This window comes from Sycon ciliatum, chromosome 5, assembly GCF_964019385.1.
Source record: "Sycon ciliatum chromosome 5, ocSycCili1.1, whole genome shotgun sequence".
In the NCBI taxonomy this organism is placed as follows: domain Eukaryota; kingdom Metazoa; phylum Porifera; class Calcarea; order Leucosolenida; family Sycettidae; genus Sycon; species Sycon ciliatum.
The window spans coordinates 10695074-10722383 of record NC_088647.1 but is presented as its reverse complement, the minus strand read 5'-3'; the positions used below and the strand labels follow the sequence as shown (position 1 = coordinate 10722383).

Below are 27310 nucleotides of genomic sequence, written 5' to 3'. Positions count from 1 at the left end.
TGTATTGTAAAACCTTCACTGAGTCACTGTCGCCGTTCATGTTGACGATGAAGCCGGTGATCATGAAGATCGATCTACCAGACTGCAGTTTAGTCTGTAGATCTACTGCAGAACAACTAACACGAAGTCTTTACAGTGTCTGAACTCTGTGCTCTCGTCGCCTGCATGATGCACAGGGAACCTCACTCAGTCATACAGTCATAGCCATACATAATTATAGCCGGGTCCAATAGACCGTCTACCATGGTCTACCTTAGTACCGACCGTCCGGACCATGGACCGTCCATGGTCTACCATACTCCGGACCATAGCCCATACCTGCATGTAGATCTACATGTACATTGATTGTATCAAGACTTGACAATAGTCCATGGTATAAACGAGTTACGTTTTATGCACTCTACGGGCAATAATCCATCATGCCATCTATGTATATAATATAACCTAACCAGTTGATTATATGGGAAATATAAGTATCTATTATTGCACGATTAAAGAGGTCAATATATGAAATATAGAACGAGTAAAAGACCGAGGTCCCCCGAGGTCTTTTACGAGGTCTATATTTCATATATTGACCGATTATGAGGGCAATAATAGATTTATCACGACATAGCATACCTAAAACTGTTTTTGCTTTGCTATAGGAAGAAAGGAATACTATTGTAATAGTATAATAGTATGTACATATGCCGTTTACATTGGACATTACTTCTGTGTAAACCAAAGTTTTCAGTTGTCTCTTGTAGTATGTTCCCCAAGTTCTTTGACTGAGAATCTGACAGTTTGGGTTCAAATCCCAGCATTTGGCTTCAGATTTTTCTTCTTTCAGTTCTGATTTTTTTCTAAGTTGAGGAAGAAGTTCTAAGTTCTCGGGCTAAGTGGTCAATAATAAGTGGTCAATATAAGCGGTCAATATATGCTGATATTTGACCGCTTAGAGATCACAAGTTTCTGTGGGGGTCAATAATAAGAGAGTGATAAACCTGTATACAAACCGAGGCGAAGCCGAGGTTTGTATATGTATAGATTATAGACCGGTTAGGAGGTCTATACAGGATATATAGACCGAGTAAAAGACCGAGGTCCCCCGAGGTCTTTTACGAGGTCTATATATCCTGTATAGACCAACTATGAGGTCTATAATCTATTTATCGTGTTCTCCACGCAATAGTTTCTCTTCATATACGACATATCCTTGTAATTCTAGTATTATACTATAGCCTATACTGCATTGTACTGCATTGAAAGTCAAGATCATTGTTTAAACTAGGTTCAGCATCGGTAGCACAGTGGCTGGGTGGTAAGGAAGAGTGACTGAGATTCACAAGGTTGTGGGTTCAAATCCCATCTTGTGTATTTCTGCTTTCTTCAAAAATTTCTTTTTCTAAGTTGGAGAGAAAATTTCTAAGTCCAAGAAGTTCTAAGAAGTCAAATATAAGTAGTCAAATATATCGTGTATTTGACTAAGCAGTCAAATACGCGATATATTTGACCGCTTAGGTATCAGGGAAATTAGTGGGGTCAAATACTAAGAAGGCGATAATGGTTTATATTTCCCATATTCAACTGAGTAGGTTATATTATGCTTATACTGAGCTGATATACAAACTCCCCTAGTGTGATCCTAAAAAAAAAGGAGTTTATATACCAGTTTATACACCAGTTTATACACCAGTTTATATACCAGTTTATATACCAGTTTATATTCTCGTCATCGAAGTACCTGTTATATGCAAAATACAAGTCTGGAGTGTTGTGTGGGGAGGGATGGGAGTTTGTATACAAGCTCAGTATAAGACCAGATATATGACTACCAAGTACCAGTACCACTACCAGCAGACTAGACAGACCTTGTCCAGACCTTGGACTTGGTTACAATGTAACCAAGTCATGGCTTCTTGCCGGTTGCTATGACTGCAAGGAGCCCGCCGCGCGTGAACCATGCAAACGCCGAAACGGGTCCGGGCAGATTCATTCATTCAACGTCACTTTCGAGGAAGATTCTGGACATTCTGGTATTCCCAGTCTCACTCACTGGTCGTTGCGAAGTAATTAGTTGAGCTGAGCGAATACAATGTATTACAATTTGTAGGAAATCAACAAATCAACACTCTTACCATCGATTCAATTTTCCATTGGGAAGCAGTTGCTCGCTCTTTTTCTTTGTAACCGTCTCGTTGCCACGCAAAAGTACACACTGCGAGTGTAAGCCACACCTAGCGGTAGTGCTATCAGAGCTGTAGTAATCACGTCACCACCAATACTGGCACTAGTCTAGTATGGCGGACAGTATCCAGTGGTGGGGATTTAGTCCCGGAAGAAGTCTGCTGGCTGAAGGTGAGACTAGGCCGCACACACGCAGTAAATATAAACTGTCCAGTTGTGGGTCCTGCGGCTGACACAGCTTGAAAACAGCATTTACACCATCCTAGGTGCTATACGTGTAGCCTTTTGGGTAAGCCACACACGCTAGGATGTCGCAAAGACTCGGCCACTCATGTGTGTACATGCTAGCTGTACTCGTTGCTACATGCTAGGTGTGTTGGTACATGTTGCTACATGTTGCTACATGTTGCTACATGTTGGTACATGTTGGTACATGTTGGTACATGTTCAGTAGCGTGGTCTACGTCACAGTGTTTATAGCGGCTGTATATTATTACTATATTAGTGATGCATAGATGTAGTGAGCCGCACTACTGTCAGCAATAAGACTCAGCATACTAGATGCTGACAGTGTAAACCAGCTAATCGGCTATAGAGGTTTGCGATCTCATCATGTTGAGAATTTGAGATGCTTTGGCAAAGTCTCGGCAAAGCAATGCACTACTAGGGACTCACGCTGCATACGTAGCGTCCACAAGTGGTTCCGCTGACTCGCCGCCATGACAACATTCACATAACCTCTATGGGGTATGACGATGATACACCACTGGCTGATCGGAGCTGGCAATTGTAGCATGTAGGAAGGCAACACGAGATAGCTCTGTGCCCGAAGTGGATCTGGAGGTTTTTAAGGATTTTTCGTATGACATACAAAGCAACCGAAAAGTGGATCCAATTTTACTGCAAGTTTTGCGTAGCTAAAGTATGTTAACGCGGTGACGTAATGTTTTCACTGTATGCAGATGTCTATCACGCGCGTGTTCGCGCCAGCTCACGGATGCGCCGTTGTGCGCATGCGCAAACTCTCTCGGCAGCTCGCTTTGCATGCGTACACCCTTCAGCAGCCTTCGTGCCTGGCTCTCTTTGTTAGTTGCATTGGCTCGCATGACTCTTGCTCCGTGTTTTCACCCACCCACCCACACCGACTTCATTGTGTTACAATTCTCATTCTGTAGCACCCCGTTTATACTACTAACCTCGTTCGTCTTCCAAACTCACTCTGCTAAACAAAAACAAAAACAAACAGGGATTGGGCACTGGACTCTCAGTAGCTGGCAGCATTCTCTCTACTCTCCCGAATCACTCTATTCGGTTACTGCCCTTGGCAGGTCAGCCGCCATTTCGGTCTCACTCCGAATCACTCTATTCGGTTACTGCCCTTGGCAGGTCAGCCGCCATTTCGGTCTCACTCTCGGTCCCCGCCTCTGTCGGGTCGGCCGCCTCCATGGTTACACACTGCCAGCTCCTTCGCCCAGTTACCCTGTGGTGCCAACCAACTACTGCTGTGTCTGTGTGTGGGTCGTGTATGCCTCCGCGTACGGAGCATGCGTTAACCAGAAGTGGTTATGCTGTCAAAGGGATACTCTCTAGTCTCATGTCCGATGTCAAGTTCTAAATGCCAAGACAAAGGTAGGCGTAAGAGAAGGTTTGCTTTGTTTTCCCAGCGTCATGAGAGATCCTGTCTTCCGTACCCTTCCAGGGACCTTGAAGGACCTCCTCAGGAGATTTCACATTCATTCTTGGTCCAGCGGTCTTCTCTCACACCTACCCTTGTCTTGGCATCGCGAACCTGACCTCGAAAAAATGAGACTGGAGTGTCCCTTACATCAGGAGCGTCGGAAGGCATTTTGGGTGGGGCAGTCAGCCGACGGAGGTGCCTCTTGGCTGGGCGTACAGAGGGGGAGGAGGGGGGGGGGGGCAGGCGTTGGAGGGGACGTGGCTGGATGTAAAGGGGACTACTTGACTGGGTCTACAGGAGGGGGGGGACTTGATTTAGGTGTACGATTATTGGGTACATGTTTTAAATTGTTTTTGTATTGCAAAGACGTTTTTATCAGTTCGAGTAACACGCATGATGACCTAGGAAAAACAAAGCATAGTGAGAGCACTGCGCTTTCAAGCTCTCTCGTTGAATTGCAGCGTATAGTGGTGGTGGTGGTGGTGGTGGTGGTGTCGGTGGCAGTGGCAGTGATATTGGTTAAGACCATGGAAGTTGTGGCATATAAATACAGTACCCTCAACGGCCTGGCCGCTCTAGAACTAATTCCGATGGTAGTGGATCTTGCATTGTTCGGAACTTTTGCCAGAAATTTATATCTTTGATACCTGCTTATTGCCTGTAGGGTCTGTTGCCGATAGCAATGTTCTGCTAGCAGGTAGTGTGGATATGCGGATGGTACTCATGACGCTAGCTGACCTGAAGTCAAGGTGGGCAGCAGGGGAATCACCAGATGCCAAATCGGCCAAAATTCAAGTAAGTGCTGCATGTTACAAGAGGTTGTGCACAACGAAAATTCGTAAGATTTGTGCGCAACGGCCTGGAGTAACAAAAGTAGTACGAACTTTACAGTCAACTTTCGGCGAAGTGGGAGCTCGGGACCGAAAACTATTTTGTTCCAATCACCGTAGCGCCATGCTGTAAAGTACGACAGGTGGGTACTATCATACACTGCCCGAGTGCATGCCAGTCTGTTGAGACCTATCTCCCATACTCGGACTTGAAAACATGAAGCTCCCCCTGTTGCACAAGCTCCGAATCAACCAATATTCGTAGGCATTTTCATTGTTACCTGATCCATCGAACCCTAACTACGAAACTTCGTTATGCACAACTCCTTGAAGGACTGCATTGTTTTAACGAAGCGAGTTTTGATGATTGCATTGTAACTGGCATGTAGCAGGTCTGCGCTAACCAACTTACTTGCAATACAGTGCTAACCAACTTGCATTACAACATAACAGTGCATGCTGTTGTGCAGAACGAAACAAAACGAACAGAAATAATTATTCTAATTACAGTTGTGAAAGGAAAAAGAAAGATGATGAAGGCGAAGCCGAATAGCACCTGCCAGTGGGTGTTGGTGGCCAACACAAGGTGACAGCAAACCCTGTCAAGTATTGGAGAATATCTCGAGTAATTAATTCTGTACCGGAACTTCACTCCCAGCAAGAATACAACATATCACGTAACTCTAGCAAAACCTGACATTTCAATGTCACCTGTCTTGTGAACACACCATAGAAAAACGATTAGTGTGGCCATGGTTCTAACTGTGTCACTCGTCACACAGTGATTAAACTCATAACGCACATGTACAAATAAATCGAACCAGAGAATAACTAAGAATAAGTCGGTCCGCAACGCAATTTAACATAAAACTAGACCAAAATAAAAAGATCTGTCAAGTGGTTGTTTGCTGTTTCTCTCACAGTTCTTCATTGCGGAGAATAGCCTAGATACGGTTGCTAAGCAACTGCTACTACTCAGGTTGGTCATGGATGACACAGAGGACATCAGTATACAAGGTGAGTGGTAACCGTGGTAACAAGAGGGTGGGCCATGGGAATTCTAGTGAGTAGGCCTGGGCGGATAATGCTATCATTTTAAAAGTGTGCGATTTGGAGCGAGCATAATGCCAGCATAGTAACACTGCATTTTCCACAAAATAAGCTAAATAGCATTATACTCATTTTGGCAGTGTTCGTCGTCGGCACAATAGGACGGCGTAGGAGTGTACTCAGCGGTTTCTAAGGGAAATGAAACACTTGCGAATCCCACTCAAACGACAAGACTGAAGCTTCTCCAAGACTGCATGTAGAAGGTTGGGAGAAGGGACATCTTCTTCGCGAGTTTTTTTCCTAGCATCAAACAACGGTGCTCTTCGGATGCGTAGCCGCTATGACTGCACGAAAGATGGCCTGAGCAGCTGCGCAGATGTCGACATTTTTTCAAAAAGGGTGGTCAACGTGACAATTATTATTTTTGATTTCTGAATTATTTGAAATCTGAATCTGCATGCAGACTTGCGCAACTATGCGTAAACTAACCTGGCCACTCCTCTTGGTCAAGCTGCGTGCAACCCTGACTTTACGTGACCAAGCACTTTCCCTGAAATGCGTCACGTATTGTCTGTAACTTTACATGTGCACCTCATTATTGCCGAGCCTTGCAGTGGATGTTGCTTGGCTAATGTGGTACAGTCAAACCTCGTTAGGACGAACACTGATACGGTGAACTTTCCTTTAGTACGAACTAGGGCAAACCCTATGGTTGGCCAGGCATCATGTCAAGTCAAAATTGTTCGTTTACGACGAACTCTGTATGGCGAACTTTCGTGAAGACGAACTAATTTCAAGCGTGATTTGAACAAAATCAGCGTGTAGTTTGAACTTTCGGTCCCCGTGGGTACGCTGGCTGTAGTTTTCCCGCTAGTCGAGGCCTCTTGTAGTGGCAAAACATGTTACAAGGCGGATGTAATGCTGTCATGAATAGATGACTTGCACAAAGATCCGAGCCGCGAGTGAGACGGGGCAAGTGCACCCAGGCTACACTGCGGGCACCCGGGCTACATCGGGCTACACCGGGCTACACCGTCTCAGCGTCTGTAGAGTGTAGTGTAGTGTACTTTTTTTGTCAGCTTGAATGAACGGTGCACGGCATGTAGATCTACATGTACATGATCAGTACCGGCACTGTCTTCAGCAGCTCATGAGTCATGCATGTGCACTTGTAGGGTTAGTGCCAATAGTGGAAGTACATGACTGTATTATTATGTGAAGAGAAGCCAGGCATCCAAACCAACCCAAAGTACTCTTGCCTTATTCTTCGGTGAAATAGTTATAAAAAATTGTCTTACCAAACAACAGTGAGCATAGAAGCAACCTCGATGCACCCAATAATATGGCATCCGGGAACAGCAAGTGTTGCACGAGGAGCCCAAGAACACGTCAAGTTCCGTGCTACCCACCGCCATCAAAAGAACGAAGGATAACTGTGCTAGCCTAGTTCATATTCAATGTAACGCTAACAGTACGGGATATAGGAGCCTGTTGGGAAGGTGTGGGTGAGCTCTAAAATCTTGTACGGTTCGCACAGCACAACATACATGCAGCAGGTATTGCGACGGTTAATGTCGATGGACGAGAGTCATAAAGCACAGTCCATGGGGGTTGACGTTTCTGGGCTTCCTTTCCGAAAGGAAAGTTATAATATTATTTCTTCTCAAATAAAGCAGAATCATGCTGGTTATACCAGTCTGTTATGAAGACAAGAAAGCAGCCATGGACATTGTGCCATTCTAAAGGAACGACAGGTAGAAGATACAGCACTTCATCTGAAAACTCAAGGACAATCCATAAATACAGCAAATGATAATCCTAGCCTGGTAATGTCCAACTCCGTCATGTGAGCCATTCGGTGAGTTATCATGGGAAGCATAAGGTTCGAAATGCTGAAATTTGAACAGTTGCAGTTGTGTTCGTCGCCACACAATGCCATCACTAGTTCACATTCGAAATGTAGCCATTTTTACGCTTGTGTCCCTGTACACGGCATGGAAGGTTGAACAGATCCAACTCTTCCATCGCTTCCTGATCTGTACAGTAGTGCGGTTGCATTCCCGTTCCTGACACTCACATCCGTCTCCGCTAACCAGCATCATGAGCACTCCGATGGTTCCCGCCGCTCCTTCCGTATCGTCCCAGCGCGCCCCGTCAAAATGTGAACTACTGTAGGCAACGGAGCCAGTGTATGATGAAGGTGAATGCACTGTTTGATGATGCTCCAACAAATCCTTTCACCGTTGTATGGAATTTGTAAGAACTTGTGGACAGTATAATGAACCTACTTGCATATAGCGAATTTCGTGATTATAACGAACCATCGTCCATGTTCCTGTTTGAACCCATACAAAATTGACCCTTTATAGCGAACAGTTTTCGTTTATAACGAACCAAATCTTGTAGGTCTGCGTGTCAACCAAGTGCAGTCATACTGTCATCGGGCACATGTCAGTCCTGACTTGCTGTTTATACGCGTGCATTTCTGTTATAGCGAACTTCGGCTATAAAGAACTATTTCTTCTGCACAATGGTGTTCGCTATATCAGGAGTCAACTGTACAGGCTATTTGGGCCCAATTTTCCCAAAAACATTCGCGCGCGAGAGGTCCCCGGGTCGCGAGCCCCCTGTATAGCCGCACCACATAGTTTACTACATGTACTACTACTACTACAGTGTAGCTCTACAATGTAGCCTAATGTAGCCTAGTTTAGGTGGTCGCAGTGCTGAAGAACCTACTATCGTGGACATGGAAATCCAGTCGAATGACCGGGGCCGGCGCCCTCAGCGCGTACAGGACGTTGCATGCAGTGCTCATGTTGATCCAATGCGACCAGCGCCCTGCAGCGCCCTGCAGCGCATAAATGCGTGTGTGTACCGCTTACCCACGGCTGCATGGCCAGCGCCCTGGGGCCGCTAGACATGCGACCGGATTTCCATGTCCACGACAGTACATGACGTACATTAGAGAGGTTCCGGAATACGATTTTTCGTGCCAAAATCCGTAGAGGCGCTACGGATTTTTATACGTCGTTTTCGAGCAGTGAAATTTTCCGGAGTACGGAACTTATGTGTTTGCCGTCATTGCCTAGGTTACGATCGCAAACACGTCATATTCCCGCGCTATGCCTTTTTATTTTGAAAATTTGTGCCGAAATCAAAACTTCCCGCGGAAAATCGATGTTTCTCGTACCAAATTTGTACCCGGAAAATCTTTCTGCGCTCGATGACGCAAAATCTCCATACGAAACATGATTCGTATGAAAGCCTGTGCACATGGATTCTCCGTGCCGAAAAATCGTATGGAGCACGCCTCGAAAAAATTCGTAGCACCCATAGGCATACGGATTGTGGCACGGAAAATCGTACTCCGGAGGCCCAAATTGGGCCAAAAAGGGCCAAAACCTCTCTATTGTACATGTGGTACATTGTTTTTCCGTCTGATTGATGTTCGAAGTTTGTGCTCACCTGGCCTGGGCCTGGGTCCGATGGGAGCCCTACACATACCGCGGTACCGGTACACACTGTACAGTACTCAGTAGGGCTCCCTGGTGCTCATGATCGCGGCACACCACCTGCCGTAGTATTGTCGCTGACCGGTACAGCCATCATGCTTGAGTGATCTAGATCTACGGAGTAGATCTACATGATCTACGGGGCCGATGTCGCCGCTGATGACGCTTTGTACATGTAGCTCTACTCGCTTCGAAATCGATTGCATGCTTCTTTCTTTTGATTTTTGATTGTTTGTGGAATCTGGTCCACTCGCTTGTGAGCGAACCAGAACCAGGTCCGTGCTACTTCAGTTTAGTCTAGTTTATTCTTTCTACCGTGATGGAGGATACAGATGAAGAAAGGGAGAAGAAGTTGCAGTTAGGTCGTATGCGTCTGGCCAAATTTCAGCAAAAGAGAAATACTAAAAAATCTTCCAAGAAGTCTAAGCGACCAAAGACGCCTGAAGAGCAAGTCCAAGATCCCATTGTGGAGGCTGCATTACCCCCAGTTTCTAATGAAGGCCCTCTGGGTCTGGATAACGGATCACTGAACGAAGGAATTCCAGTAGGCACCAGCACAAGTCACATTGAGCATGGTAGTGGAGGTAGTGCACCAGCGTTTACTGAACACTTGGATATTGAGCCAGCTGAGGATGAGATTGTGCCCAGTTTTGCTTCGGATGAGCTGTACGAAGGTGGTAGCTACGAAGATGGACAGGCCACGCTGAATGGTAACGTTGGTGACGAGTTCTTTTCTCACAGTAGTTTGGTAAACGACCTCAGGAAAGAGCTTCAGCTTGAACGTGACGCAAGGCAGAGGAGCGAGGATCAATTTCGCCTAGAGCTTTCAGAACGCGCTGCTCTGGTAGGGCAGTTGGAGCGACAGCTGGAGCAGTGCAGATCGAATGATGTGTTGATCCAGAATATGAAAGTTGAGCATGATAGCGCCATCAAGGAGCTACAGTATGTACATGAGGAAGATGTCAATCGTGTCCGCTCTGAGGAGCAGCAGAGACGTGCTGAGCAGGTTCAGTCATTAACGAAACGGTTGGAAGCGCAGCACAAGGAAGATACGGATGCGCTGCGAGCGCAAGTACATCAGCTTCAAGAGGCAGTACCAAATGACACTGCACACTTACAGCAGATGGTAGTGGTCATGAGAGAACAATACGAGCAAGAAGCCGCCAGCAAGGCAACTGAACACCAACGGGAGCTAAATCTACAGGCTGAGAAACACAAGCAAGAGCTGGTATCTACACAACAGCAAAATGTTGCACAGATGGAGGCGTTTCGCAATCAAGTTCAGGAGAGCGTGTCGGCGCAAGTGAAGCAGTTCCACGAGCAGTATCAAACGGCAATGGAGAAAATGAAACAACAATGGCAAGAAGCAGCCGACCATGTCACGGCACTGCAGTCGGAGAAGCAGGCGCTGCAGGAGAAAGTGGGGTTGAGCACTTCAAATGACAGCATTGTAGAACCATTGCAGGCAGCTAATGATTCGTTGACAGAGCGCCTGGCCACTCTTGAGCAGCAGTATAATGACAGCAGAGTTGAGTTGGATAGACTGCTGCAAGAATCTAGTCACGTAGCTGATCACCATCAACAAGTACTTGCACAGAATGAGAAGGAAAGGCGGGAGCTTCTCGCTACCATTGCCGAGCTGAACACCAGCCAGGACTCTGCTCCAGCTGCGGTCGTTGACCAAAGTGAATTTCTCCGCGCCCAGGCAGATATGGAATCCATGCAACAGCAGCTTGAGCTCCTTCAATCGCAATGCACGAATCATGTGGATGCGCTGGAGTCTGAAAAGTCGCTTGTAGGTAGTTTAACTGCAGACTTGGAGACAGCACTGTCAGCTAAGGGAGATTTAGAAAGTCTTGTTCAGACACTGCAAGCGGAGTTTGATGCTTTCAAGAACCAGGCAGGTGACCAAGAGCTAGCACTACAGAACGAGCTAAGTCAGAGGCGCCATGAGTATGATGCCCTGTCTGAAAACCACCGCAATCTCCAGAGTCACATGCAAGATTCTCTAGCGCAGTACGCCAAGCAGGTCGAAGAACTGGCGTCTTCAGCCGCTGCGGACTCGGCCGCCAGCTCTGCTATTTCAGAATTACGCTCCGCGTATGAGGAGCAATTTGAGCAGCTGCGGGCAGATTTTGAAGCACAAGAGGAGAGCTTGACGCAGCAGCACCGGCAGGAACTGGCCGATCTTGCTGCTCAGCAGGAGGCGTTGAACCAGCGTCTTCTCGGTGAGTTTCAGCATGAGAAGGACTGTGCTGCACAGCACCTGGATGATTTAGCTAGTGCCAGCGAAGACTTGCGCAAGACAGCCGAGGAGAGGTCTGCTCTAGTGACCCGCAACACATGGCTGGAACAGCGCATCAAAGAGCAGTCAGAGGAGAGTCATCTCTTCGTGACCGAGTCGCGGACGCGCTACGAGGATACGGTCAAGCGTCACGATGCAGAGCGTGCAGCGTGGAGTGAGGCCGAGCATAGCCTTCGTGAACAGCTGGCCTCTACTGATAAGAACCTTGTGGAAGCTAGAGATCAGCTGGCTCAAGTGTCACCTGCATCTGAAGAGAATGCTGCTGTCTCGCAACTCTCTGCCAAACTGGCAACTGCTCAAGCTGAGATAACACAACTTCAGCAAGCATTAGCGGAACACGAAGCAAGAAGCAGTTCTAATGCGAATCTATCAGCGACGGTGACACAGCTGCGTTCGGAAATATCGCGGCTTGGCCAACAGCTGGAAGAGAAAGATGGTGAGTTATCAGATCGCAGTGATGAGTGTTCCCGCTTGGAGGGCGAGCTCTCTCAAAGCCTAGCTGACCTAGCATCGATGCAGTCACGAATGGATGCACTCTCCCGGGATCTGCAAGCGCAATGGACAGCATCACACCAGAGTAGGGAAGATGAGAAAGTTCGAAAGCAGACTCACGAGCAGGAGGTTGAAAGCCTGAATTCTCGCCTCTGCCAGTTGGAAAAGGCCCTGTCCGAGCAGGAGGAAGCTGCCACTGCGAAGAATGCGCTTGTGGCCGAGTTGGAGAATCGCCTCTCCGCACAGCAATCTTGCCAGGATGATTTGAATGCTGCCAACAATGAAGTTGACCTACTTCGCTCGCGCCTCGCTTCGCTGCAGCCTCTGGATACTGGCGCGATCGAGGCAGCAGCTAATCTACCTTCTGGAAGTCAGCGTGAGAATCTCCAGGCCGTTCTAGAACAGCACAAGCTTGTCCTGGAAGAGAAGCTAACGGAAAAGTCTCGGCTTGATTCCTTACTGGAGGAACAGCGCGGCGCCTTGGTACAGCAGCTATTGGAGAAAGCTAAACTAGAGTCGCTGCTGCAGGAGAAAAACCGACTGGAAGCGGAGTTGATTCGCCAGCGTGGCCTGCTAGAGAAAGAGCTGACAGACTTAGAGCAGCCTGGTGCGTCCGAATCATCCTAGAGTTTAGTTATCTGGACATGGACCAGTTAGTTTTTAGTGCCAACATTACGGCTGTCCACTAGTAGCATGCATAGGTCATATCAGTCGTGTTAGCAGGTGTTGCTGTTGCCAATGTTGCTGCTACTGCTGATGATGATGTATGTCTTGCCAGGGCTTACCGGTGCGTGACCCAGTTGATATGTGCGAGTGTCTTTCCTAGTATTTGTCAGCACTTTTGATACATTTTAGGTACAGCTATTAGTGCTGCTTGGCTTTGTCCGTATCGGGCATTGTGTATTGTACCATTCTTCACGAAATTCATACCTGCTTGACGAAACCTATTGCCTGAAATCATTTCCCTTCATAGATCTGCCATGAAATTGTAGTTTTGCATTTTTATGAAATCACCAGCCTCGTTATATCTACTTTCTCTCGGCCATCCTTCCATTCTACCTAATATAGAGTAGATATGTTTCTCCTATTCTACACCGTCTTGAATTTCTCTTGTGTTGTACCCTATCAATTTTATTATTTTTAATAGCTGCCAGCGTGTAGGACACCGGTTATGGTTGTTTGTTTGTTGTTGTTTGTGTTGTTGTTCTTGTCCGTGTTGCCAGTGAGTTTGTGACCTGATGCCGGGTGACATTCAATGGTATAGTGATTTGTACTGGATCGTGGTCGGTCCATCTATTTTTACAAGCAGTCCTTCTCTTGTGTGTGGGTGTGGGTGTGTGCGTGCGTGTGTGTGTGGGGGGGGGGGGGGGTGTGTGTGTCGGTGTCATGGCATATGTTTTACTGGTTACTACCGTTAGGCCACCCTTTGTTAATTCATTGTTTAACGTCCTTTTTTTCGCGAAAAGGTACGCGGGAACACATGTGGCTCCAAGTCGAGACATCAATGCCTCACACTCGTGTGTTGCTATCACTATAGACGATAATTTTTCTGCACAAAGAGGTGTTTTGAATGGTGATTCTGTATCCTTATAGCCGATTTATCGCTATATACGATATATTGGTTAAAATGATAATTTGACTGGCTTTTTCTGGTTTTGCTTCTGATATTTTCATTTTGTATCAATATAGCCGGTTTATCACTATGTCCGATGACTTTATAACCGATATCCACTGTACTTTCTTGGTTTTTTTTCCGGTCGGAGGCAAAAAGGTACGCGGGCGCGGACGTTAAACAACGAAAAAAGAAAGGGTGGCCTTAGTATGGTCACCACAAGCAAGTGATGTAAATTGTGCATGCAGTCAGTGTCACCCACCCAGTGCCGGTCTTGATCTGTGCATGCAGTCACCCACCCAGTGCCGGTCTTGATCTGTCCCCGGGGAAAATTGCGGAAAAAAATCGCAAAAAACGCGGCATAATATGGCATAATTTGCGGTACATATGCGGTGAATAATATTGATCTGCGGCAATTTTCAGTGAGTATGTAGTGAAATCAATCAGTTACAAGTCTCTGGTGTAAGCACTCGTCATATTTGAGTAAAAAGCCGCCACGATGAGACGTTGCTGACCGAACAGTGCACTGTGTGTACGTGTAGTGCAACAAAAAAGTTCAAAAAACGCGGGAAAATCGCGGAAAACGCGGTCTTTTAAAAAATCGCAAAAAACGCGGAAAAAAACGCGGCCGCGGAATTGCAATTTTCCCCGGGGACAGCTTGATCTGTGCATGCAGTAACCCACCCAGTGCCGGTCTTGATCTGTGCATGCAGTCACCCACCCAGTGCCGGTCTTGATCTGTGCATGCAGTCACCCACCCAGTGCCGGTCTTGATCTGTGTTACTTCGGTTCTTGTCAGTATCTAGGCAGGCCCGGCGGAACCACTCCTGTTGGTCAGGCCATGGCCGGACCAACTTTTTGACCGCCACCTTGTGTTTACTGCTGAGGAGGTCATGTGTCTACAGACTACCGTCCATATCATACACAAAGTGTGAAAGGTTAGGGTATGGCCGGACCAATCAAAAATTGCTTCCGCCGGTCCTGCTAGGGTATGGTATTTCATGATCATGTGCCATGCAGAAAGAACCAGCCTGTTCCTGGAGCTATTTGGCAACTCACTTGTCCGTCCACAAACTGCAGTCTATCTGAGTGAGACGAGTAAACGCCTTGTCCGGTGAGTGGCATGTGGTGCATGCTGCTGCTGCTGCAATATAGCACTGCCTGGTGCCGAAGAAGGGGGGGGGGGGGGTCGGAGTCGTAGCCTACAAAGTAGGCTGTTCTTATATTTCATGTAGAAATCTCTATACATGATTGTAATTGAGCCCCCGTGTACGTATGGGTACCGTAAAGTACCGCCAGAGCGCCCCACCATCTCATCCTTTCGTGGTCGTATTGTGGAGGTGGTCGGCTGTCTGTAGGTCATACGACATGAACCTTGTACGCATATTGCACGTTTTGCAGTCAATCCGCACCTTCAGGCTGACACAAGCTCCACACAAAAACCTGCCAAGTGTGGCCTAAGATTCTCACATCGTACACACTTCGTTGCACTCTGCCGTACGATTTTCCTTTCTCTGGCTGTAAAATCAAGGTGGGGCGCTCTCGTGAGACGGGGCGCTCTGGCGGTACTTTACGGTACATGTATCCTGTATCTGGAATACTTCTAGCCTGTTCATTCCTCATCACCCGACAGTACGGCACTGCACCTGTCTCCTCTGTGTATTCGGCATCAGTGCAAGTGCGCGTACATACCTTCCGCTGCATTGCGAAGATGACTTGGCATGCCAGCATGTTGACTCAGTGTTAGCACGACAGTACTGCACAGAACACAGTGCATGCTTTTAACTGCTTTATTATTTTTCTGCGCTTCATTCATCCCATCCGTACCCCGTATTCCCAATCAAATTTGCACGCTTCCCCCGTCGAAATGGGAAGAATGAACCGTACCACGACAATTGCAGTGGGGAAGTGTGCAAATTTGGGTGCAATATAGAAGGAAAGGAGTATTGCAGCTTCCATGGCCCAACACCATTCTGTTTAGTGGCTAGAATCCGGCTGATCCTTTTATGGTATTACCGTATTTTCCGGAGTATAGTGCGCACTTTAGATGTGCTATTTTAGGCCCTAAATCGCAGGTGCGCACTATGCTCCGAATGTGAAATGCATGTACTTCAATGAAGATTGAAGTGCGCACCCCCAATGAAGATTGGGGGTGCGCGTTATACAAAGGTGCGCACTATACTCCGAAAAATACGGTAACATAATTCCAACGTTAGCGTTCTGTGTTATGCGGCGCAGAATTTGCCTCGGGCATGTTGACACAGTTATTACGACTGTATACCTGTGTGTCATCGTCCAATACTCCCACTGCCGTGTTCACTGTCCACTAAGTCTTGTTGATGTCCATAGCTACTACTTCAAGCAGTATCCTCAGTGTTGTTGACAGACCACTTGTTGATGTCCATAGCTACTAGTGTCCTGTTGTCTACATGATGTATTATAAATTGTTTGCAAAACAGGATGGTGACAGATGACGACTACATGAAAGTTTGCTTGCCAATGGTGGATCTGTCGTCTCTGCGTGTGAGTTTCAAGCAAGTACTTCTGACATGCTCTGCACTGATTTCTGTTCTCAGTAGTAAAGAATCAGTTAACAGTTAGTACGCCATTCTTTTTATACTTCAGTACCTTTGTCACTGAAGTTTTCAATCTGCCTACACTCTATATCTTGGCCGCCATTCAGTGAGTCCGAAAAGGCTGCGATGCAGCGTTCAGCCCTTATTCCCAATCGAACACGGTTGAGTAAGCGGGCACGTGCTCATGCGTACACCAGTCACCTGGTCACCGTGCCCGCAGGCTACAACTTACAGCCTGTTTGGGCGCATTCCTGTCACTCGAGTTGAACCTTTTAAACTTTGAGTTGAACCTTGGTGTGAAAGTGAAAAGAGGAGACTATGTGCACTACCCGCTATATCATACACAAACTGTATGCAAGGCAATGGCATGGCCAGACTAATCAAAAGTATTGCCTATATCATACACAAACTGTATGCAAGGCTATGGCATGGCCAGACTAATCAAAAGTATTGCCGCTTCCGGCGGTGGTCCTGGGATAGTACTAGTAGTCAGAGCAACGGCTAGGGCTGGATAAACCCGATACGGCTTATACCAATGTGGTACATGTACATGCAATTTAAAAACCTTTTGCTCATCAGACCCAGCTCATCATTTCTGACTGTGTGTGATCGTGGCGTTGTACAGTTCAAGGAACGAGACGCGCTCGAGGACATCTTCAAGTCCTGGAGGTCAACTGTAGCGTTTGATGTGCAGACACATTGGTAAGCGAACAGTGACATGTGCGCGCACGCAAACACACACACACGCTCGCACACACATACACACGCATATACATACATACACATACACGTACACAAGGGGCATGCGTACACACACACACGCACATGCACACACATAAAAGCACATACTGTAAGTCAACAAATATTCGGTGTATATTTAATTTCGGCAATTTTCGGCCTGGTCATGTTTTGCCAAAAAAATTGTTGCGGCCGAAATTTTGTTTTGCAAGGTTCAGCGTGACAGTGTATACAGGCAGCAGCAGCACAGGCCGAAAATTTGATGCGGCCGAAATGGGTTATAGCCCTGGGAAGGCGAAAATGTGTAGACTTACAGTACAAATGTACCCACGCACACACACACACACACACACACACACACATGCTTGTTTTTCCATCACGAGTACACACCCCGCCCCTCCTCACATGACACAGATGTGAAACCACTCCATAGACATGGTGTGTCCGTGAGTGGAGTATCACTGCTCTATTCTGTGTGCTTGTGCAGGGATGGTCGTGTTCGGCACAACCTTGCCGCTCGCTATGATGCCCGCTATGGTGTATTCGACTGGGACTACAACATGAAACTGATGGATATGGTACGAAACAGTGAACATTGAGTGAATAGCTATGCTGTGCAGTGAGTGGATATGCTGTGCAGTGGGTGAATAACTATGCTGTGCAGTGAGTGAATAGCTATACTGTGCGTTAAAGGGGAAGTATACCCTAAAATCAAATTTTCACCATTTGTAGTCTTCTGGGTGCTGAGTCGAATGGTGTTAGTCCGAGGAAGCTGCGACGCTCCCTTCCTACTTGAATCCCAATCGAACTCGCGCACTTCCACCGAAACTGGGTGACTGCGCCCTACTAGATGGGGATTTGTATGCAAAATGTCACTAAAAACGCCATTTCGTTCTTATAAAAGCACGGATGACCGCGATTGGCCCATATGTTGTAGTCTTTTGGACGCCGAGTCGACTGGTTTTGGTCCGAAAAGGCTGCGATGCAGCGTTCCTCCTTTATTCCCAATCGAACATGGTTGAACAAGCGGTCACGTGCTCCTGCGTACACCAGTCAGCTGGTCACCGTGCCTGCAGGGTACAACTTACTAGCCTGTTTGACCTTTTTTGGGTGCAGTCCTGTCACTCGAGTTGAACTCGAGTTGAACCTTGGTGTGAAAGTTGTCACCTGCTGGCGCGGTGACCAGGTGATTTGGGCACCCAGGAGCACGTGACCACTTGTTCAACCATGTTCGATTGGGAATAAAGGAGGAACGCTGCATCGCAGCCTTTTCGGACCAAAACCAGTCGACTCAGCGTCCAAAAGACTACAACATATGGGCCAATCGCGGTCATCCGTGCTTTTATAAGAACGAAATGGCGCTTTTAGTGACATTTTGCATACAAATCCCCATCTAGTAGGGCGCAGTCACCCAGTTTCGGTGGAAGTGCGCGAGTTCGATTGGGATTCAAGTAGGAAGGGAGCGTCGCAGCTTCCTCGGACCAAGACCATTCGACTCAGCACCCAGAAGACTACAACTGGTGAAAATTTGATTTTAGGGTATACTTCCCCTTTAAGTGAATAGCTATGCTGTGCGTTAAGTGAATAGCTATGCTGTGCGTTAAGTGAATAGCTATGCCGTGCGTTAAGTGAATAGCTATGCCGTGCGTTAAGTGAATAGCTATGCCGTGCAGTGAGTCAAATAGATATGCTGTGCAGTGCTATGCTGTACAGTAAGTTTTAAGATAGATATGCTGTGCCTGAGTGAGTCAACAGCTATGCTGTGCATTGAGCAGATATGCTGTGCACTGAGTCAGCAGACAACACCATTATGTGTAGCAGTGGTTACGGTAATGTGCATGAGACATTGTGGAGTGGTTTTAAGTGCCCAGTGCTTTCAGCGCAGATGGTTTTGCATTCGAGGAGCTTTGTGCTATCAGGGTTTCCACTCTGTCAGCCTATGTAAGAGGCTCAAGCACATGTTTCAATAACAGTTTTCAAAGTACCATTCCTAACTGATCGTCCAACTCTCCGATGCATGTATATAGATACATGTACACCTGAACGTCACTTTGTCCAGCGCCAGTACAGTTGATGGGTATTAAGACATGTATTACACTCTACTTAGTGTCGGTGGAAGTACTTCCAAGTAGGTATAGCCGCTACCGTTGTATCAAGGCTAATTCAAACCAGAACACTTGTCTTCTACCTATTTATTGGCATTAATTTTTTGGTTCGTTTAGGTGCTTTCTATTGCCAGGCTCTTTCTGGACATAGTCATTGTGGCCAATGACATCCTACCCACAAAGCGAAACAAATATGTACAGATTGCTAGCCGCAACACTAGCAACGGCCATAGTCAACAGCTAGCGGTTAGTTGTCCTGTATACTAGTATTCTTTGGTTACTTCGAAGTACATGTGAACTTGAAAGGAGAATATACACGACAACTAGCCACTAGCTGACGACTATGGCCATCGTTAGTGTTGCGGCTAGCAGTCTGTACACACTTGTTCCATTTTGTGCTTAGGATGGCATTGGCGACAGTGACTATGTCTAAACTGAACAGCCTAATAGTGGAAAGCCCCTAAATTGACCAAATTCTACCCAGTACAGTCACACCTCGCTTATCCGGTCCTCATTTATCCGGATCCCTCGCCATCCGGAAGAAAATTGTTGGTCACCGATTTACAGCAATGCTATGCACACACACAGTGTGTGTTTTCGATTATCCGGTTCCCTCGCCCATCCGGATATTTTTTGTGGAAAACGGATGTGTGCGGTTAAGCGAGGTCTGACTGTATAACTGTTCTTCGGTAAAGACCCATATCTGTCCGCAAATCTTGCAGGACCAGTACTTGTGCAATCTACCATCAATTAGCTATGATACACCTCATCAATTAAGTCGGTAACCATTGGAAACGGGTGTTTGCTCCCTACTTCGGAGCTCGCCTTTCCTATGAAGTCATCGCCGCTACCACTATCTCGGACCATGGTTCACCTTCTAGTTACTACTGCCTACTCGAGTCCAGTCCCAGATTCCAAGTTAGATGCTCCACAGTCTCACGTAATTGATGTGCTGTTGATCTGAAGAGACTCTTTGACTACATTAGAGACCTGTGCTAGTGCCATAACTCGTGAGTGGCTCTTGTTCTGTCTTACTTCTGCAGCCGCTTGATATCAGCTGGCCTGAATACAAAGAATGGAGAGATACCGGTGTTGGCTTTCAGTTACGCGACTCAGCTTCATACAGTGAACCGAACCGATCCATCTCCACCTGTGTACATGAAAGAAGAGTAAGAACAACAACTTTCATCTGGTATATCTGATGATTATGATGTTGGCAATTCTCAACATTGACTATCAGTTTTGCGACAATACATTTTCATGATACACATTGCACCATGGAGTACTGGCTTGTACAGAGGCACTCTGGCTGATCAAGTCTTGCGTGCGTGCCGGCCGGGGGTGGGTACGTGCACGTGTGTTTGCACGGCTGTATATGTGTTTGTGTGCATGCATGCACACGTGTGTGTCTTGCTGCACCGTTTTCTTAGACTGGTGAACGGAGACCAGTATCTGGTTACTATGGTGATATCACCACTGGTCCTTTTGTGGCATTCACCAAGCACCAGCCGGTGAGCGAGAAGAAGAGAGACACTACAGGTGCGCAACATCCACAGGTAGGTATTGGTCTTTTAGGATCTACAGGCTTTAGGGTTCACATTGTGACGGTGAGAGGGATCTCTGATGCACGGTGCTGATTTGTAAGATAAAGTAGTGAATCGACTCAGCAATGACATGAATGGTCACACCATTACCACAGCGAGTGCAAGAAGTCAGTGCAAGATCGTAACCGTTTCAGCCCTAGTACGTATCAATGACGCCGCATGTCCTAGCGTCTGTGCCCGTGGCTCAATCCCCTGAGGGCCCGGTCGTCATTGAACCCAGGTCCTTCTGCTTTTGAAAAGGTGACTCATTCTGCACATGTTTGGTTATGCCAATGCCGCTTTCTCTCACATGTAGAAAGCTGGAGTTGAAACAAGACAGACTGTGTCTGACATCATCGAATCATTAAGAGGGCCGGCTAGTTCTGGAGATGCTGCCAAGTCTTCAGCGTCCCTAGCTACACTTCAGGAAGAAGATGAAACAGAGGAGTCATCGCCAACTACTCAAGCATCTGCGGCATCACCTTTGAAAGGTATCCGATAACTTACCCTATGTTAGTATGCCCACCATTCCCAGAAAATGTCAGTACAGTGTACTTGCAGCACGGCAATCTCACAAGGTCTAAGCCCTTCAGATACCTGTTATACGACATACAACATGCATTCAGTGCACAACTATGACCATTACCAGCAAGAGTACATATGTGCTCTTGTCACCAGGGATAGCAAATACCACCACCACCCCCCCCCCCCCCACACACACACACACCTCTGACAGGTTGATGGGCAAGCTCTCGAAAGAATACTCATAGGGTTTTCTCCCTGTGCAACCTTTTTTTGTGCATTTTTTAGAGCTGCAGCGGAACGTGTCAATCCACTTCTTGCGACTAGACGCTGTCGCAACGCTCGGTCAGCAAAGCAAGTACACAAACTTCTTCCACTGTGCTTTCTTCTCAAACAGGTAAGACAAATCATTGTACATGCACTTCAAAGTACCTACCATGGTGATATGAATGGAAACCGTCAAGGATTCCAAGCATGCCATACTGTGTAGAGTACTAGTACTTCCTCCGGCAAACAAAATATTGGTTCAGTGGAACAAAAAGTCCACAAGACACTGATTGGATCTTCTTGTTTGAAGCATGTACAGTACACCAATATACAAAAGAAGCGGCACCTTTCGAGTCTCACTCGAAGTCACTATCGCTTGATTCCCCAGAGCTCTATTAACAAGAACTGACAGGTTGATGGAGGTCACAAAGTTTTTGTTTCCCCTGTTACTTCAGACTACACACTGTCCGTGGGCTATTGATGTTAGGGATGGTTTGCTATTGTCTGCAGGATGGTGCACCACCTGAAGGCCAACATATCTGAAATCTTCACGGACAATGCCCGGCTCTTCACAGAAACGGTCCTGTAAGTGGTTTCCATGCTCTCATGTACAAGCCTGGCAGGGGTGTCCATTCCAAGTTATTCCCAGCCTGCACAACCTACACACTCATAAGTGAGCTTCTGCCCCGCGGTAAAACGTACCAAAGAACGTATGGAAACCTTGTCGCGGTACGGGATCAAGTTTCACACGGATTTTTTTCATACCGTTTTCCGTGTGAAGCGCGACTGGTCTCCGTGTGAAAACTGAGCGCACATGTACATGTGGCGGGAAGTTCGAGCATGCTACGCACAGCAGAACCGGCGCAACGTACGAAAAATCCGTGTCAAACTTCACTGCAGTTGACACAGAGTTTAGTATGTAGTTCTGTGTAGCAGAACTCACAAGTATCAGGCCACAGCAGCCAAACACTGGTGTGGCGGCAACACTGAAAAAGTTGCAAACTTCCTGATCCCCAAGCATGCCAGGAGCCGGTTGGGATACTTCTGTTCATGCCGTGAACTTCATGGTATCAGCTGCAAAGGATACCGAGCTTTTTTTTAAACACATGCGTGCGTGCATGTGTGTGTGCGTGCGTGCGTGTGTGTGCGTGTGTGTGTGCGTGTGTGTGTGTGTGTGTGTGTGTGTGTGTGTGTGTGTGTGTGGCTGAATAGTGGCAGTCAATTCTTCAGCCTTGCAAGCTGTTGAATGGTGCAATCCCAGCACAAGCTGCTATGGCTTCTGCTGCAGCATCGCTCTCATCGCCTCCGGCGATGGGCATCCAAAGGTCTAATGGTGTGTGTGTGTGTGTGTGTGTGTGTGTGTGTGTGTGTGTGTGTGTGTGTGTGTGTGTGTGCATGTGGCACTGCAGGTTTGTCCTAGATCTCAGCAAAGAAAAGAAGGACGAGCACACTAAACGGGTGACAGCACTGGCAAAAGCACTCAATTTCCAGGTACTAGTATGCACAAATTACCCATCCTGAAGAACACGCTCACACTGCGACCAAACACGTGCCCACGCGCTCAAGCAGCCACGTTGCATGGCAACGGCATGTACGTGACCTAAGCATCATAGTTACGTTTAAAATCTTGACCGCAACATCAAGAGGGGGGGGGGGGGCAGCTTTAGACGTTGTGTCGCTTGGACATGAAACATATTTTCAACAAAACCGAGGCAGAATTCAAGGCGCGTGATCATCAGGCTGAAGTTTTGAACTCTTCAGTCACCGAGGCGAGACAATAACTGAATGCAAACATTTCTCGGAGCATCGAGAAAATTGAAAACGCAACACCTTTCTTTGGTGGCGTTTTTAGACCTTGTGTGAGCACGATTACCATGTTTCTGATTGATGTCGCTTGGACAAAAGCCTCTTGTCGCAGTGTGAGCGCACCCTAACCAGGTGGCATGCGTGAGTAGTGAAATCTCTCCCAGATGGATGCTCAGCCTGGTATGCAGACATGTGCCTTTGGTTATGACATGAGTGCATTCACACACTGGTTTTCATGTGCAGACTTGGTACCGTATGTCAATCAACTGGGACTGAAAAGATACAACTGTGTACCCTGGGCAAAGAAGTCGAAGTCTGCTAACATTTTTACTAGTCTTCTGCTCACTAAAATAAATAAACAACGTCAACACTACACCACTTGATGTGAGTTTTCACCATCGGCAGACCCCATCGAAAGGGTAACCAGGGTTGTGCACTCTTGGGAGCTGATGTGCTCTTGCAGATACTTGGAATGGTTCTCCAAGCTCACATACTTGGAATTATTTGCGAATAGGTTTACTGATAACGTCAGAAACATACTGAAAGGAATAAAAAGAACAATATGGCGGGGCAAGCTAGCTAATTAAAAGTCGATGTGCATTGGAGAAAGGCTGAATGCGCCCAGGTAGAGTTTGCCAGTATTGTATGCAGTGCAGCTGCTCCAGCAGCGCATTCCTATAGTCAAAAAGAATAATTTCAATACGGCTTTTGTCTGTGCATTCAGCTGCAGGCTTCTTCAGATCAAGCAGAGGAGATGGCAATAATGACTAGCGTTCTGTCATACAGGCGCAATCCAGAGCTCAGCAGTAGCGCCAGTGGCAGCGATTGATACACCCACCCCGCCCACACACAGAGATAGCAGCCACACGCATTGATGATGGCTGACATGCAGCTGTGTCGGCAGTGGCAATGGAAGCCCAGGTGACATACTGGTGATGAATGCAAGACAATTTCCACCACACTGACTATGACTTGATATGCCCGTAACAGCAACATTGCAGTACTTGCATGGCTTGGGGCATATAGATGTTCAACATGTTCATCAGTGTATTGTCGTTCCTATCGCCAGAGAATAGCCAATGCCATACAGACGCAGCAGAGAGCTACATACTGGCTCAGTCGTTCACCTGCACGTTGAAAAGAGTAGAAGCAGAATATGTAGAAGTGCTTTGCTTGGGATAAGCACAGGGGTGTATAAACAGTGCACAACATCATTGACTCGTTGTACATCAGTATAATAATACATCATGACTTGAAGCGTTTAGGATTTTGAACCCCCTTCTCGTGTGTGTGTGTGTGTGTGTGTGTGTGTGTGTGTGTGTGTGTGTGTGTGTGTGTGTGTGTGTGTGTGTGTGTGTGTGTGTGCGCGTATGTGTGTGTGTACATGTCACTTGGAGATATCGCAACAAGAGTAACATGTACAGAGCACATACCTATTCTAGCCGCTTTCCAGAAAGTACCAAGAAGCCTGCAAGAAAAGATGGCAAAACAGACAAAATATCAACAAGCAAATAGCTTTTTGGCTTCAGCAAGAACATGAACGTGTGCACTACAGACTCTGTGACTCGTCCAGGCATGCAAGAAATATGGATAGGCTGCTGAGCATCATCAGAACTGGCAAACACGCACTGTCGACAGTTGAGCTACAATACAAGGAGGATACTTGACAAACATTAATGTACACTACATGTACTAATGCACTAATGTACACATGTACTTGCACTACAAAACTTCACACATGAATACAATACATTAACCTGCGCGCGCAGCTCTGCATGTGAGTTTGGGAAAGTCGGATTCGTTGTTACCATTTCAACATCAATGTACAAGTACGGTAAATTATGACATCATGGCATGAGCCAATCACCGTGATATAGGTGCAGTGTAACTCTAGAGTCGCCAATCTTTAGCTGCCATGACTCGCCAAAAGGAAAATACTGATGTAAATATTACATTTCCAGAAACCATAGTGAGTTACACACTCTTGTGTACGTCCTCTTGCTTCAAGTACCAGGTATACAGGCACAATATCAGTGTGCGGGTCAACGGGAATACACATGCTTTCACTCACCCTGTCTTGTTGCGGTCCAAGATGCTCGGTGCAATGCTTCTGACGTATGCACATGTACAGATGAACAGCAGAATGACTGCCAGCAAGCTTTGGAAATTGAACAGTGCAGACTGCATACCAACACCACATGTGCATACAAATATACACAGAACCCCAAATGAACACATTGCACACGGTGGGTAGTGCATGCACATTTTCATCATGCGTGGCAATGCGCACATTATGACATACATACATGTGTTGCGGGTGCATGTTTTGGATAATTACTTATCAATTAGAATGTCCGGATCATTAAAAGTTTCTCTGTGGTAATTTATCTGTACTGCCATGACATTTACAAACATGTACAAGTATACTTAGTTATTACCAAAAATTGGTCATGTGGGTCTCTCCAGGAGAGGTGAGAGCTTCGAAAGGAATCATGGAAAGATGACTCAATTGGCTACTGAATCGCCCTACGACTCACCCCGCTGAACCGACAGACTCTGGGTGGACTTGGAAATGATAACACGTATGCGGGCACATTATGATGCAGCAAGCAGTCGAGGGCAAGGTGCAAAAGTTATCTGCCCCAGGATCCAATGGCATTTATCCTCATCTTCAGTGAAGTTACAGTGGAATATTGACTGACACTAGTGCTGGTTGCTAAATTGCAGCAAATCTGATATAAGTTTCACTAGCATCATTGATTACACCAAGAGTACATAAACCAGAGTGTGGAACTCGGGATGGTTTCTGTGGGAGCGTAATCCGTGCAGTACGTCATGACAGCATGGTAAGGCACAGGTACGGTGACAAGTCACGGTGGTGCAGGTCACCGAGTTTGTCTTGATTTCGGTTTTTTTTAATACGGATAGCCTGGTGGATTTACTTGCCAGCGGATGTACGCAGCGTACCCAGTCACACAAAAACACTGAAATCCTAAAACAGGACGTCTAAAATCATGTACACTCGGCTGATTTCCGGACTGTGAAACACGAAAATTTGAGCTGTACGCAAGTCGCGGCTTGGCTGACCTCATCAGGGTGACGTAGTTCACGAACTCCGTTGTTTCAGATCTCATATGCACAGTTGCACACTCTGGTTTATGTACTCTTGATTACACACATACACACACGCATACACACATACACCCCCACAAACCATGTACCATGTACGACCGTGGCAAGAGAAGCAACCAAATCTGCACAAATGCACTGGATGCACACCCACTAAATTTGTCTTATAGCAACGATAGCAGACAAGAGCTGAATGAAATAGATCAAGACACACACAAACACACACACACACACACACACCCACAAACTCTCACACACACACACACACACACACACACACACACACACACACACACACACACACACACACACCGCAAAAGTAATCATGGATAGCGTACCATTGTGTCCACTGGTCAGATACACCGTCCACAAATAGCTTGTTAGTTCACACAGCGATTTGCTTAGAGGTAGTTTGTTTGATGAACCAATTGTGCACAAAGGGAACAATGGATTTCCTGCCCTTTTGTGTCAATCAAGCCTGGCTTGATGTGCACGCAATAATATCTTTTTCAACAAACAGCCTGGTAAGTCTGAAAAGCAGCTTTGAAACTCCTCCTGAAGAAAGGAAATAGACTTTGATTGACTGTCCTAAACTGAGAAAGGTCCTTTCCTTGAAAGCTGAAGTAACACGTTAGCTATCTGTATAAATAGTTCCGAAACTCTTGACACTTGAGATTACAGTACTACTCTTTGTGTCTGAAAATTCTTTTTGCCTTTGTATTGTGCATGATCACGTCATCACTACTTTAATTTTAATTTATTATAGTATACCATCAAGAGTACATGAAAATGATGAGGTTTTCATGTACTCTTGATACCATGCATGGGCATGGTATACTATCGGTAGTACATGTACAGTGCTGGCAACTGAAATCCGACCCCCTTGGCGGCGCGCCGCCGCGCCAAGGGGGTCGGATTTCAGTTGCCAGCACT

The 27310-nt window shown here is 46.7% G+C and overlaps 2 protein-coding genes across 2 annotated transcripts; both read left to right on the top strand.

Annotated features, from left to right (window-relative positions):
* Positions 1 to 2018: 2018 nt before the first annotated feature.
* On the top strand, positions 2019 to 24522 carry LOC135817589 (dynein axonemal assembly factor 3-like). Its single transcript, XM_065330806.1, has 14 exons — positions 2019 to 2340; positions 4512 to 4642; positions 5601 to 5694; positions 14672 to 14765; positions 16111 to 16174; positions 16853 to 16929; positions 17453 to 17543; positions 20114 to 20239; positions 20501 to 20626; positions 20970 to 21144; positions 21464 to 21572; positions 21953 to 22027; positions 22852 to 22933; positions 23973 to 24522. Exons 1-14 carry the CDS (start codon positions 2283 to 2285, stop codon positions 24075 to 24077), a joined length of 1407 nt encoding a protein of 468 aa, XP_065186878.1. The 5' UTR covers positions 2019 to 2282; the 3' UTR covers positions 24078 to 24522.
* Positions 9432 to 13344, top strand: LOC135817585 (myosin-10-like). Its single transcript, XM_065330803.1, has one exon. It carries the CDS (start codon positions 9562 to 9564, stop codon positions 12664 to 12666), a length of 3105 nt encoding a protein of 1034 aa, XP_065186875.1. The 5' UTR covers positions 9432 to 9561; the 3' UTR covers positions 12667 to 13344.
* Positions 24523 to 27310: the final 2788 nt, after the last annotated feature.

Bases quoted from the DNA above. Each gene is read 5' to 3' on its own strand.
- LOC135817585 (XM_065330803.1), top strand. From the start codon at position 9,562: ATGGAGGATACAGATGAAGAAAGGGAGAAGAAGTTGCAGTTAGGTCGT.
- LOC135817589 (XM_065330806.1), top strand. From the start codon at position 2,283: ATGGCGGACAGTATCCAGTGGTGGGGATTTAGTCCCGGAAGAAGTCTG. The intron at 14,766-16,110 runs GTGAGTGGCATG...TTTGCAAAACAG, and splicing joins ACGAGTAAACGCCTTGTCCG to GATGGTGACAGATGACGACT. The intron at 16,930-17,452 runs GTAAGCGAACAG...GTGCTTGTGCAG, and splicing joins TTTGATGTGCAGACACATTG to GGATGGTCGTGTTCGGCACA.